This window comes from Macaca fascicularis, chromosome 10 (genome assembly GCF_037993035.2).
Source record: "Macaca fascicularis isolate 582-1 chromosome 10, T2T-MFA8v1.1".
Classification (NCBI taxonomy): Eukaryota; Metazoa; Chordata; class Mammalia; order Primates; family Cercopithecidae; genus Macaca; species Macaca fascicularis.
The window spans coordinates 56,601,697-56,615,905 of record NC_088384.1 but is presented as its reverse complement, the minus strand read 5'-3'; the positions used below and the strand labels follow the sequence as shown (position 1 = coordinate 56,615,905).

The 14,209-nt window shown below is 37.7% G+C and overlaps 1 protein-coding gene across 1 annotated transcript in view; it reads right to left on the bottom strand.

Annotated features, from left to right (window-relative positions):
- LOC135965281 (POTE ankyrin domain family member G-like) overlaps window positions 1–14,209 on the bottom strand; it is a 54,289-nt gene that overhangs the window by 23,405 nt on the left and 16,675 nt on the right. Inside the window, exons 8-14 of the mRNA XM_065521803.1 lie at window positions 12,313–12,383; window positions 10,896–10,940; window positions 9,707–9,873; window positions 2,668–2,791; window positions 1,836–2,012; window positions 1,692–1,736; window positions 138–301 (exon numbers count right to left, since the gene is read on the bottom strand). Of these exons, the coding sequence (XP_065377875.1) occupies window positions 138–301; window positions 1,692–1,736; window positions 1,836–2,012; window positions 2,668–2,791; window positions 9,707–9,873; window positions 10,896–10,940; window positions 12,313–12,383 (793 nt within the window). The remainder of the gene's footprint in view (window positions 1–137; window positions 302–1,691; window positions 1,737–1,835; window positions 2,013–2,667; window positions 2,792–9,706; window positions 9,874–10,895; window positions 10,941–12,312; window positions 12,384–14,209) is intronic.

Here is a 14,209-nt window from a genome sequence, read left to right as displayed (position 1 = left end):
TGTCTCCTGGAGGCTCCACCCGAGAGAGATGTAAGTTAGCAGTTACTTAATGTAATCAGCCCAGGATGGAGGGTCTGTGCTGTGAGCCCAAGTCAGGGTTCCCTGTCTGGTGATGAACAGTGCAGGGTGTGTGGTACCTGTGGGAAATGGACTGGTGTGTTCCTTGGGTCAACTGCAGCTTGTTGGAGGTGTCGATATGGCACTTAGGGTCTTTGCTCCCTTGATATTCTGAGGGAAGCAAGGGCAGTTCCACTGCAGAGGCAGCGGCAGAGAGGATTTCAGTTGCTCCTGGAAGCTCAGTCTAGGGAATTGCCAAGTTGCTACAGGCTTGATAGTTCCAGTGGGGGGCTGGCTGGAGACCCTGCCAGGAGGGCCTACCCATTGAGGAGATAGGGAAATGGGCACCCACATAACAGTCTGGCCACTTTTCTGTGGGGCTGCTGTGGTATGCTGGGGGTCCACTCCAGTCCCCAATGGCCTCCTATTTTCCAGTGCCTGAAGGTATCAGCAGTGAAGTCTGCAAAAAGGCAAAGATGATAGCCTGCCCCTTCCTCTGGGAGCTCTGCACCTCGGAGGTATGAACCTGTTGCCAATCTGTACACACCTGTAGGATATGGCTGGAGGCAAGTTGAGAAGTCCTGAACAGTCAGGAGGAACAGGAACAGGGACTTGCTTAAAAAAGAAGTCTGGTCACATTGTTGTAGAGTGGCTATGCTGTGCTGGGGGTTCACTTCAGCCCCTGGTTGCCTCAGACACTCTGAAACTTGAAGACTGAAATGGCTAAGTTGTCCAAACGGCAAAGATGACAGTCTGGTCCTTCCCCTGGAGCTCTGACTCAGGGAGGTCTGAAACCTCTGTCAGCCAGAGAACAGCAGTGAAGGTGGCTGGAGACCCTGGTTGAAAGCCTGCACCCAGTGTTTACAAACGTGGTTGGAGACTGACTTAAACAAGAGTCTGGCCACGTTTTTGGAGGGTGGCTGTGCTGCACTGAGACACCACTTCCACCCCTGCTCAGCTTGGGCTCTCCAAAGCCCATGGGCCAGAACGGCTAGGTGCCCAAACAGCAAAGGTGGTGGCCCTCCCCTCTCTCTGAGAACTCTGTCCCAGGAAGGTTTCAAATCTCCGTTGGTCAGGGAACACTGGTGGGGGTAGCTAGAGGCCTCAGGTGGGAGGTCCTGTCCAGTGATGAGGAACAGGATCAGGGCCTGCTTACAGAAGCAGTCTGGCCATGATTTGGTAAAGCAGCTGTGCCGTGCCACAGGATCTCTTCTGCCCTTGATGGGTTTGTAGTCTCCAAAGCCCACACACTAGAATGACTAAGTTGTCTGAACAGTAAAGATGGGGGCCTGCCCCATCTTGTCTCTCAGAATTTATCCTGTGTGATGCAGCTTAATGTTTAGGCTGTTAATTTTGCTGTCAACATTAGAGTTGTTCAGAAAGAATCTCACTGTTATCTTTTAGGTTAGATATATGAGAATTCATTTTTTCCTGTAAATAAACCTGTTCGTGTTTGTTCTCTGTAAAGAAGTCTGTTTCATCTATTTGACATTGATCACAGTCATGTAGGGCAGTAGTCAGTCTAAAGCGACATGATAGGATTTCCATTTCCAGTGTTTCCTAGCTGTGTCTTACATTCTGCAATTCAGAACTGAGCATTCTCAGCGGTCAAAATGCTAAGCTGTCCACTCTACTGAAATACTGATTTTTGCTAATGCTTCCTCATTCAATTTTACAGCCTTAAGAAGTTTATCATTATTCTCAGTTGTCAAAATGCTAAGCTGTCCACTGTACTTAAATGCTGATTTTTGTTAATGATCCTCCCTTAATTTTACAGCCTTTAGAAGTTTATCTTTCTTTGCTTTCACACTTTCAATTTCCTCCAAAAGATTCTTTTCCCTTAGCTGGCTCTGCTGTTTTATTCTGTCTACTTCCAGTCTCAGCATGGCAATTTCTTCCTGCAACATGCGATTTTCATGCAAGAGATCTTTTTCTTTCTTATTGGTAAGAGAAACCTAAGTAAACAAAGGGAACTTTTAATTAGCACTCAAGAGAATGACATATCATGATTTCTTCTGAAATTAAAGTATGACATTTATATTTGTATAAGGAAAGAATTCCCATAGTGGATATTTAACGGGAAAAAAGTTGGACAAAACTTCAAATCTAAAAATGTGTAAATTCCAAAAAGTTGAAATACTTATTTAAAGACCATGAAAAATAAGTCACTAGAGGATTTTTAGAATTTCAGAATTGGAAAAGCCTTTCTCTGAATTATAAAAAACCCAAATGCATAAAATATAAGATTAATATGCTTGAGTATATTTTTTAAATTGGGTTTATTCTCTGATATCTAATCTATCAACTACACCATTGTAAGAACCTTAGCTATGCATATATTTGGACAGAAGCAATTTCTTAAAGTTCTTTAAGTTCCTTTTACTGAATAAAGTTTTATCAATATACTACTTTTCTAATATTTTTACAGTCAGTTATAAGAATTGCATTTATTCATAACTGTTTAAGCATTGTACCCTTCCACAATGTACACGTAGGCATCTAAACATTGCACTTCTGTTTTAAAAATCCTGTGTACTTTCCAAAATACATAAAGTTGTCTTTTAAATAAATACACATATTAAAACATTTGAAAATGACTAAAGAAAATACCTCAGAATTCATTTTCTTTTCAGCCACTTCCATCTGCTCTTGTTTACCAGTCAGAATCTCTTCTTGTGATATTCCAGCATTCTGTTCTTCCGAAACTTGCTTCTGGGTATCATTTTGTTCATCACTAGAAGAAATTTTGATTTTCATGAAATACTGGAGGTGTCCCTAAAATGATCTACAGGGCAACATGGTGCCATCAGATGTCATTCACACAATGCATATCTGCACGTTAATCCAAGACAAGGCAAAGGGGTCTCACATCTCTTAACCCAGTTCTCCCCAACCATGTTGGCACCAGGGACTGGTTTTGTGGAAGGTAATTTTTCTGTAGACCTGAGTTGGGGGATGGTTGCAGGATGACTCAAGCACATAACATTCATTGTGCATATTATTTCTATTATTACTTATATATAATGAAATAATTACATAGCTCACCATAATGTAGAATCAGTGGGAGCCTCAGCTTGTTTTCCTGCAACTAGATGGTCCCATCTGGGGGTGACAGTAGATGGTGACAGATCATAAAGCATTAGATTCTCATAAGGAGTGAACAACCTAGATACCCTGTGTAAGCAGCTTACAACAAGGTTTGAGTCACGCTCCTATGACGATCCAATGCCACCACCGATCTGACAGGAAGAGGAGCTCAGGCAGTAATGTGAGTGACAGAGAGTGGCTTTAAATAGATGTAACTTTGCTTGCTCACCTGCCACTAGCCTCCTGCTCTGTGGTCCAGGTCCTAACAGTCCAGGGACTGGTACTGGTCCATGGCCTGGGGATTGGGAAGCCCTGTGATAACCCATACTTTTTATATTTATTTTTGGGAAACACTTTCCACTTATATTCTTGATTCCTCTGTATTTTATAGACAACTTAGAAATTCCTTTTGGAACAAGACAGGGTCTAATATTGTGTTTTTAACATACAACTTTGAATTAATTTTATCTGTGTATGCGACAGAGATGTGAAATAAAGTAATCATTAATCACTTTTGATTTTACTTTTATTTCATGCATGTTAAGAATAAAACTGGGAAGTCCTAGGCAGAGCAATTGGGCAAGAGAAATAAAGGACATCCAAATTGGAAAAAAGAAAGTCAAATTATCTCTTCACCAATGATATGATCTTATCCCTAGAAAACCCTAAAGACTCCTACAAAACACTCCTAGACTTGATAAATGAATTCAGTAAAGTCTCAGAGGCTACAAAATGTACAAATACCAATGAGTAGTACCACTATACACTACCTACAACCAAGTTGCGAGTCACGTCAAGAACCCAGTCTCTTTGACAATGGCTGCAAAAGAGTAAAATACCTAGGAAAATATGTAATGAAGGAGGTGAGTCAACTATAAAAGGATAACTGGAAAACACCACTGAAGAAAATCAGAGATGACACAAATAAATGAACATACATCCTATGTTCCTGGACTGAAAGCATTGATATTGTGAAAATGATCATAGTGCTCAAAGAAGTCTACAGATCCAATACAATTTCTATCCAAGTACCAATGTCATTCTTCACAGAGTTATTTTAAAAAGCTGCCATTCATGTAGAACCACAACAGAGCCTGAATAGCAGCACACACACCAAGCAAAAGGAACAAACATGTTGGCATCACATGACCTGAAAACTGTAATTATTTTTAATGAGGTAAAAATGCATAAGAATATTACTGTTATTGTACAGAGAAGACAGTGAACAAGAAAAGGAATTTAAAAAGAGAATATCACAACCATATACTTATATTAACTGACAAAGAGACTAAAATCTCCTACTGGAGTTTATGTTAGGACTTGAACAAAAGCTTCTAGAAATACCAATAACAGAAACAAGGCAATTAATTTTAAGGAATAAATTATGCAAAGAAATATGTATTTTAAAAAATGTAAATAGATCTTCCTGAGAGCTATTATTAACCAATTCATCGTGACCACAATTTTAAAATGAGGTCTAAAATTCTGGAATATAAAATAGTTTCATTTTGAACATAGTTAATTGAAGGCAATTTTTAAACAGAAAATGTTCAGTTAAAGTTGAGTGTAACTTAGGAAAGAAATGACCTGTACCAATGGTAACAAGAAGCCACCCAGAGCCAGTTTGAAATCTAATCAACCAATCAATGACCACTGGTCTTGCTCACCAACCAATACAGATGTGAGCAGCTTGCTTCTGAAATACAGCCAAGCAGCAGCACCTGCTCCATCAGAATAGCCAGTGCCGGACCAGTATTCCTCTTACTATAGGAAGCAAAAAATTTCCAACTCTGTCTTTTTATTTCAAATACCAAAGGTTCATAATCCCTTGAAAAGAATTTGTAAGTCCATTAAATGTGCCACCCCATTTTTTTTTTTTTTAAAGCAGGTGGCCAGGTGCAGTGGCTCACGCCTGTAATCCTAGCACTTTGAAGGGCCAAAGTGGGTGGATCACCTGAGGTAAAGAGTTCGAGACCAGCCTGCCCAATAAAGTGAAATTAGTAGTCTCTACTAAAAATACAGAAATTAGCCAGGTGTGGTGGCATGCCGCTGTAATCCCAGCTCCTCAGGAGACTAAGGCAGGAGAAATACATGAACCCAGGAGGCGGAGGGTGCAGTGAACTGAGACCCCACCACTGCACTCCAGCCTGGGCGATAGAGTGAGACTCTATCTCAAAAATCAAATCAAATAAAATACTAGTAAAGTTTGCAATTCCTCTGACTCAGTTTACCATAATTACAATTATGATTATAAATAAAAGAATAAATAATGAATAACCACAATATTGGGCTTTTCTCCCTAAATAAAAAAATTAATATAAAGAATGTAGCTTATTATAAAAAGCCAAAACAATAATTAAAATGCATATAATTACCAGACAAAACTAATAGAATGACCCATGTCAAAATTTTAAAGTGAGAATCAATCAAACAACATACCCAGGATAAACTCCATTCATTCATTTAATAAGGATTTATTAGGTAGCTACATCCAATACGCTAGGCCTTTTTCTAGGCAGTGAGGATATAGTAGTGAAAAATAAAATCCTTATTCATGAGAGTGAGATAAACACACAATAACAACAGACAGAGAAGACAAAGTATACAGTACGTTAGAGGAGAAAAAACTAAAGCAGGAAAATGAAATGTTTATGTGTTTGATGGGGAGGGTGGTGGGAAAGTTGGGATGGTCAGAAAAGTCTCTGCTGAGAAAGGGGATTTCTTTCTTTCTAATACAAAAAAACCTTTTATTTGTATATCAAAGACTCTAAGAAATGATGATATAAGGTTAAGAGTGTTGATGTCAAGATACAAATGGATTTGAAGTTAGAGATGATAAATCACTTTGTTTCATTGAACCTTCCCTTGGTTACATTAGAGAGCCTCCCTGGTACACTCCCAGTTGAATCTTAAGCATGATGCATCTGGGTAGTACATGGTTCTTCCTCAGAAAGTGGTTGTTCCATAATGTGTTTCTTTTTACCCTTTTTCTACTTCTTAGCAGAAGGGAGGTTTTAAATAAAGAACTGAAGGAATGGAAAGAGTAAGCTAGGAGGATATCCGGGGAAAAAGCATTCCAGACACAGGGAACTGCCAAGTACAGAGGTGTGCTTGGAGTCTTTAAGCACTAGGGGTAGAGAAGGGATGGCAAGAAGTTCAGTGTGGCTAAAGCAGAGCAAGGGAGAGAATTAGGAGGAAATTTGACACATACTCAGAGTGAAATGGGAGGCAATCAGAAGGGCTGGGGCACAGGACTGACACAATTTGACTTATATTTTAAGTATATCCACTGAGTTAAGAATTGATGAAAAGGGAAGTTTTTAAAAGCCAGGACTATCAATTACCAGTCTATGACACTCATGTAGACTGCAGATGAGGGTGGCTCAGATGTAGAAGATATGACTGGTTTCTGGACATATTCTTCAGATAGACCTGACAAGATTTACTGAGAGAATAGATGTAAGGTGTCAGAGACGGAGAGAGAGATGAGTCAAGAATGACAACGAGATTTTTGGCAAAGCAACTGGAAGAGTTGCCCTTAACCAAAGTAGGAAAGACTACATGAGGGGTAAATTTCAGGAAGGCCATCAGTAGCCCAATTTTGGGTCTGACAAGTGTGTGATCCCCAATAGCTAACCAAATAGAGATATCAAGTAGGCAGGCTCATATGGAAATCTGGAATTAGGGAGAGAGATCTGAGCCAGAGACATACATTTGGAAATCACTAGCATATACACGGTAGAAAAAGTCACAAGGGGCTGGGTGCAGTGGCTCATGCCTGCAACCCCAACACTTTGTGAGGCCAAGGCAGAGAGATCACCTGAGGTCAGGAGTTTGAGACCAGGCTGGCCAACATAGGGGAATGCTGTGTCTACTAAAAATACAAAAATTAGCCGAGCATGGTGGCACCAACCTGTAATGCCAGCTACTCAGGGGGCTGAGGCAGGAGAATCACTTGAACCCAGGAGGTGGAGGTTGCAGTGAGCCGAGATCACACCACTGAACTCCAGCCTGGGTGACAGAGTGAAACTCTGTCTCAAAAAAAGAAAAAGTCATGAGAGAGAAGATTGAGGACTGAGCCCTCGGAAAAAACAATGTCCAAATGGAGAAAGATGAGGAGGAGCAAGCAAAAGAGGCCATGATGAATGGATTAGAAAGGCAGGAGGAAAAGCCTGAGGGACTGAGGTCCTGGAAGCCACGTTGAAGATGCTGTTATAGAAGAGATGTCCTCCATTGGCTCAAATTCTGCTAACAGATTAAATAAAATGAAGTGTACGAAAAATGCCTAGATTTATTACAGAAAAAAAATTAGTGATAATCTTGAGGAAAAACAACGTTGGAGGAGTACTGAAACTGAAGACTTACTGGTGTGAGATCAAGAGTGAATGAAAAGATAATTGAGTTCATGAGTTCTTTTAAGGACATCATACTTAGACAGTTCTTTTAAGGACATCATACTTAGAAGTCATGGCTGAGAATGTTGTAATTTTCTTCCACAGTCATGGAAAATAATAGACAATTAATTTCAAATTTTATATAACAGGTGTAGTCTTCAAATTTTACATAACAATTATATATTTTAAAAGTTACAAAATTATACACATGTGGCATTAAAAATGCCAGACTGAGGTGTTAAATCCTTAAAACTATAGAACTAAAAGTCACCTTAAACAATTCTAGATTCCATAAGCTGAATATCACTTTGTTCATGCTTATACATAAAGACCAAGAAACACTAAACGTTTCAAGGAGAGTATTTCTGGCTTGATAAAAATCAGCCAATTCTAGAACAGTTGATACTCATCAAATATACAAAGTAATTGATCACAGTAAACTACTGAGTTCTATTAACAGGAATAAAGTGGCAGAAATGCAGAAAATAGTCTTATGTTATAAATGAAATTTTAAAAATTATATGAAGTCACTGTGGAAAAATGTGGTGTGGTGAATACTGAAATATATCCTTTTCTAAAAGGAAGGATAATGTCACACATGCCGGACACTTTTATGAATAAGAGTTACTGCATTAGTAGCACCTTCCTTTTAGCACAAGGTCAGCACATTAGCACCTGTGGGCCAAATCCCACTGCCTGTTTTTGTAAGTCAAGTATCTTGGAACCCAGCCATGCTTATTCACTCTACAGTTCACAGAGTCAATTAGCTGGGTGTGATGTTGCACACCTGTGGTCCCAGCTAGCAGAGAGGCTGAGGTGGGAGGATCACTAGAGCCCAGAAAGTGGAGGCTGCAGTGAGCCATGATCACAAAACCGCACTCCAGCCTGGGCAACAGAGACCCTGTCTCAAAAATATATATACAGTCTGCAAAGCCTAAAATATTTACTAACTGACTCTTTGCAGAAAAATCTGACCAAATTCTGGTTTAGTAGATGAAAGATCCTTTGATACATTTTAATAAAAGTTTTACCCAATATACTGAAATGTTTATATTAAATATAGATCCCCATACAATCCCTTGGCAATATTCAGATTGAAGATCCAATATTTCAGCACTCAGGCACTGACAACAAAAATTTAACAACTAGCAATCAAGGTACAGTGTCAATGGAGCATGCAGCTTCCATTTGCAACACAGCAGATATTACAAGAATTCTAACAAAATTATCTTAAGATGTGTTATCAAAGCAAAGGTTTTAAATACATTTTAATTGTGAAATAATCCGTATACTCTAGATCTAACCTCATTTGTAAAAAATGGTTCCATACTACATTATTTTCTGGGAATGAAAATTGAGCTATTTCCTATTGGTAAGGATTTGCTTTTAATAATGATAAATTCCTACTGATAAGGATCCATCTTTTGATATAATGATGCTGTAATAAATGTTCTTATATGTAAGTATATACGTAACAAATCTATACAAGTATCCTTAATATACATATATATCCTTACTATGTTATATATGTGTGTGTGAATATGCTACTCAATTAATGTTCGAAATGCATTTACCAACAGTGTACGACATGTCTTTTTCAATGAGACCATTTCCTTTGCAGCAACACAGATGGAGCTGGCGGCCACTATTCTAAGCAAACTAATGCAGAAACAGAAAATCAAATGCCACATATTCTTACTCATTTAGTGGAAACTAAACAATGAGAACTCATGGACACAAAGAGGAAAATAACAGGCAAAAGGGTCTACTTGAGGGTGGAGCATGGCTGGAGGGAGAAGACCAAAAAACTACCTTTTGGGTATTTTGCTTATTATGTGGCTGACGAAATAATCTGTAGCCCAAACTTCCATGATACAGTTTACCTATATAACAAACTGCACATGTACCTCTGAAGCTAAAATAAAAGTTCACTAAAATGTAAAGAAATTCCTTTCCCCTCACATTTGCCAATACTCGTTATTTTTCAAATAAATTAATGACTGGAAAAAATGGTAACTCATTTTTTGCTGATTTTCATTTTTCTGATTACCAGGCAAGGCTGAATATCCTAGGAAAAATATAAAATTTTTAATCATGAATATTAGCCCAAATTAGGATTAGTTTGACAGCATATGGCTGTCTCCTATTAAATGTTGTCATAGGCTTACCTGTGATACTCTTCATTCTCAGTGTCAGGAAATTGCTGACTTTCAGGTGTTCTGCTCTTGCTTTGTGGAATTAATCCATCATCACCATTGCCAGCAGTGGCATCATTAGTCAGGTTTTCTGGTAATCCCATATTATTACTTCCGTGCTTCTTCATGTCTTCTTCAGCCTTGAGTGGAAGTTTGATATTAAGGATATTCACTTTATTGAATAAAAAGAACCTTTTTGATTGATTTTATCAATTGACTCAGTTTGTCATTATTGTAGTCATTAAAAATATTTCACACTTAAGTTTGATCATATATACAGAACAATTACCCTCTAATTTTAAGATGTAATTATCATATCATTGTAAAGTTTGCTTCATTTCTGCTTGACTGAATAAAACAGAATTTTTCAAAATTCAAAAAGGGCCCTCCTTCGTTTTGTGCTTTTATTCCCAATGACTCTTCAGAATCTTATATATGTATTTATCCCATTTGACTCGTGGGAACACACAAATAAAAAGACAAAGATGCAAAATGTGTCTTCTTCTGTCTTTACCACCTAGATCTCACATTAAGCAGTCAGATTTAGAGGATGAGACACTGTGGGGCTTCAGGAATAGAAAGGAAGATTGCCCTTTTCTGCACTGAGATATTCTTCTCCCCCACTGCCTTTGATCATTTTTTTTCATTTGGTCCCTGGGATATCAAAAACATGATGGTTCTCACTGAAACATGGGAACCAAAGTTCGCCACAACACAAGGAACAGAGTGAAACTGCTGAGGTACAAGCGTGGATGCCCAGAAAATAAGATGTTCCCCAAATTTCACATTCGATAGCCGTACAATTTTCTAGCTGGAAGATACACAGAATAAGAAATTATCTTCTTTAGCCACATTAACTATTGATAATCAGACTAAAACCAAGAAAGATAAAATGATTGATCCAAAGCTCCTAAAGTCGCATGACCTAGCACTTTACGGCACCATTCAGGATTATTCCATAATAATGAAAGAATATCTCTGGGGTTTGTATCTCTTTAAAACTCAATCTACAGAATTCTTTCTGAGTTAAATATTAAATTTTTCACTGATGATTTATGCTACTTACATGATAGGATCATGTGTGCCTATACTTACAACACTTTATTAAACAACATAATGTAAAAATCTAATTCAACAGAAACATTTGAATATAATGGTATACCTCTCTATCACAATCCTTGTTTATTTCTGGTTCTTGAGACATTTCCTGCAAATGCAAAAATAGAAGGTTAATTTGCTTGTTGTATTTCTGTGATGTTTCCTCTTTTGGAATGCATGTTTTAAAAATAATTTTATTTTAAGTAATCAAGTATAGACAATGAAAAATTAGAAAATAATTAAAATTAAAATTTAACTGTTAAAATAAATAATTAATTAAAATTAAAAATTAACTTTTTAATCTACGTTCAGCTATTGCCACATCACTGGCTTCTGACTAACATGAGAAAAATAATTCACCTTAGCCAATGGGAGAAGATAAACATGAACCAGCAAACTTAACTTTGTCACCATTTGTTTGGACTCCACTTAATTTATTACGTGTTAAATCTGCCAAAAATGCATCAGCGGATGATTTGTAGTGTTGCAAAGTCTTCCTCACTTGAAAAGAGTTTACCTCACCAAACCCTAACCAGTGAGCCTCTACAGATTACTAACTGAATTGTAGGCATGCTTTCAGTTATTAGGAGCTGAAATCAACACCAAACAGAAAGAAATGCAAATTCTTAAATTTTAATTGAAATTATATGTCGTAATATGATAGTGTTGTGTATCTAGTTTATCTGCTTAAGTCCAGTTCTAATATATTCTAATGTGTACTAATGACAGTGGATAAAAATTTTAATAATCTGTACTCATTTTCTGCAACTGCAGTAAGTTCAAATGTTATTGTGTTTCTGCACTAACACCAAAGGTCCCACTCTGCAAGACACGATTCTTGTAATAGGCATTTGGGTTGCTTTTATGACCTGGTTCCCTCCCTGAAGAGAAACGCTGAGGTCAATGAGAGATCACAAGGCAGAATATATCTTTCACCTTGCTATCAGTGACTGCAATATAAAACTGCAGATTTTCAATCACTGGCCATGATTACTCTTCAACCACGAATCCAGCTCAGGGACCATCAGTGTTACATTGTTCATAATTCTATTGCTTAATAATATAATCCAATAATTGATGTTACTTTCTTTATCATGTCAGGGTGTTGTAAGAATAAAAGAACAAAGTTCTGGAATTTCTTTTGCCTCTATTACAAAAGGAAAGATTACCTATAAGCTAATCAAAAAGGCAGATAAGAATATTTTAAATAAGAATATTGTAAAGTAAGAGTATTTTAAAGTTTATAGTGGTTATGTTTTTTAAGTTAAGTTTCAAATGCTAACTTAGAATCTATTGATTCTTCTGTTAATGAGGTTGCTGAATTTATTAAATTTTATGAATCTATTAAAAAGTTCTTAGAAAAAAGAATCTATTCATCCTCAAAACCTAGTCTGAAAGATAATTTCATTTGGACTACCTAATATTATTAAAGCAAAGAAAACAACATTAAATCAAACATTTAAATGTAAAATTTTCCATGCCTCTGGCTGGCTATTTTCACTGCCTTTAAGCCTTTGTGATTCTTCCTCTGATGTCAGCTTTAAGTCTTGTTCTGTTGAGAAATCCATATATTCAGTTAAAATGAACCACTTAGAACAGTTAAAAACTATTGCCTTTATAAAAATAGATTTAAGACAACATTTTATGTTATCTCATAAATTGAGTGTTTAGTGTTTCATGAAATAGTTACTTAGGAAATCACTCTCTAAGACTTCAACAAACCACTTGGGGAGACGCCTGATGAGATTCACTCACAAATTCATCCACCCAACATAAATGAACAAAACCACCAGAAACACAACTTTAAAATACAGTAGAAACATATAAGGTAACACAGAATGTTGTTCTCCACTTCCTAATCATGAAGCAGTAAATGTAATGAAAAGGAAATTTAGTTTTAAAGAGAAACAAGTTTTCCTGCACTTAACTACTCTGACTCTAAGGATAGTAACAGGCAGGGCCCAGGTAAGGTTGTGTTGACCCTGTCCAAGAAGCCAGAGTCCACAGGTATGGGTCCAGACATCCCAGAGCAAGGTTAAGAAAACAAATTCCTTTACCGTCTCCCCTTCCCCTCAGCATTTACTCATAGCTATTTGTACAAATGTATATATTTTGCAAGTTCTTCTTTTCCTTCAATGTAGTTGCAAAGTCACAAGCTATGCTGAGGTTGCAAAACTGTCACTATATGATTAACTGCCTTTGTTCTGCTTCTGTAAGCTTGCCTTTATAAGCCAGGCTCTGTCTTTGTTCAGGACTCAGCATTTGGATGCAAATCCACTGAACCGGTGTGCACCTAAATAAAATCCTCCTGTTTCACCCACTGGGTCTCTCCCTGCCTCCTGTTTTCTGCAACAATAGTACCTTATAAATGATTTCCAAAACTACTACTGACACCTTTATTAGTGCACAATGTCTTCCTAATATCTAAAATGTTTCCCTCTACTATTCTGACAAATTTATTTTCTTTTCTTTTTTTTTTTCTTCTTCTTCTTTTTTTTTTTTTTTTTTTTTTTTTTTTGAGCCAGGGTCTTTCTCTGTCACCAGGCTGGAGTGCAGTGGCACAATCTCAGCTCACTGCAACCTCTGACTCCCTGGTTCAAGCGATTCTCTTGTCTCAGTCTCCCAAGAAGCTGGGATTACAGGCATGCACCATCATGCCCAGCTATTTTTCATATTTGTAGTAGAGATGATGTTTCATGATTGGCCAGGATGTTCCTGATCTTTTGACCTTGTGATCCACCTCCTCCAGCCCCCCAAAATGCTGGGATTACAGTTGTGAGACACAACAACTGGCCTTATTTTCATCTTTTAAAACAATGATATGTGAAGTCTTCCTTGATTCTGCATGTCTTTCCCCAGATAAAAAGGTACCTCCTTCTTGAGGCTGCCTTCTGACTTCACTGATTTTTCTACTGCATCTTTACCACCTGAACTCTACGTTATTCCGCCACATATCTGTCCCCTCTGCTCCAAGACTGCAGAGAACAGTCTTGCACATCATCTTTGTAAAAACAGTCTTTATTTTACTCAGAAATTTCTTATTGAGTCCTGCTACATACATGCTAGGCATTAGGGTTTAAAAACAATGAAAATAAAGCATATCAGGGATGGCTTTTCTAGAACACATGCCCAAGCACAGACTGAAATATTGAGGCTAGCCAGATTAAAAGCGGTAGAGGGAAGGAAAGGGTAACAGCATTCCACACAGCAGCAAGAGCAGGAGTGAGGCCTGAAAGAGTGAACGAGTGAGTAGGACATTACCAGCAACTCAGTAATGCCAGAGAAAGGGCGCACAGGGAAAAGGGCTAAAGATGGAGAGTGGGGCAGAAGTCAGATTATGAAACCTGATGTGTAATTTTAAGATGCTTGGACATTAAT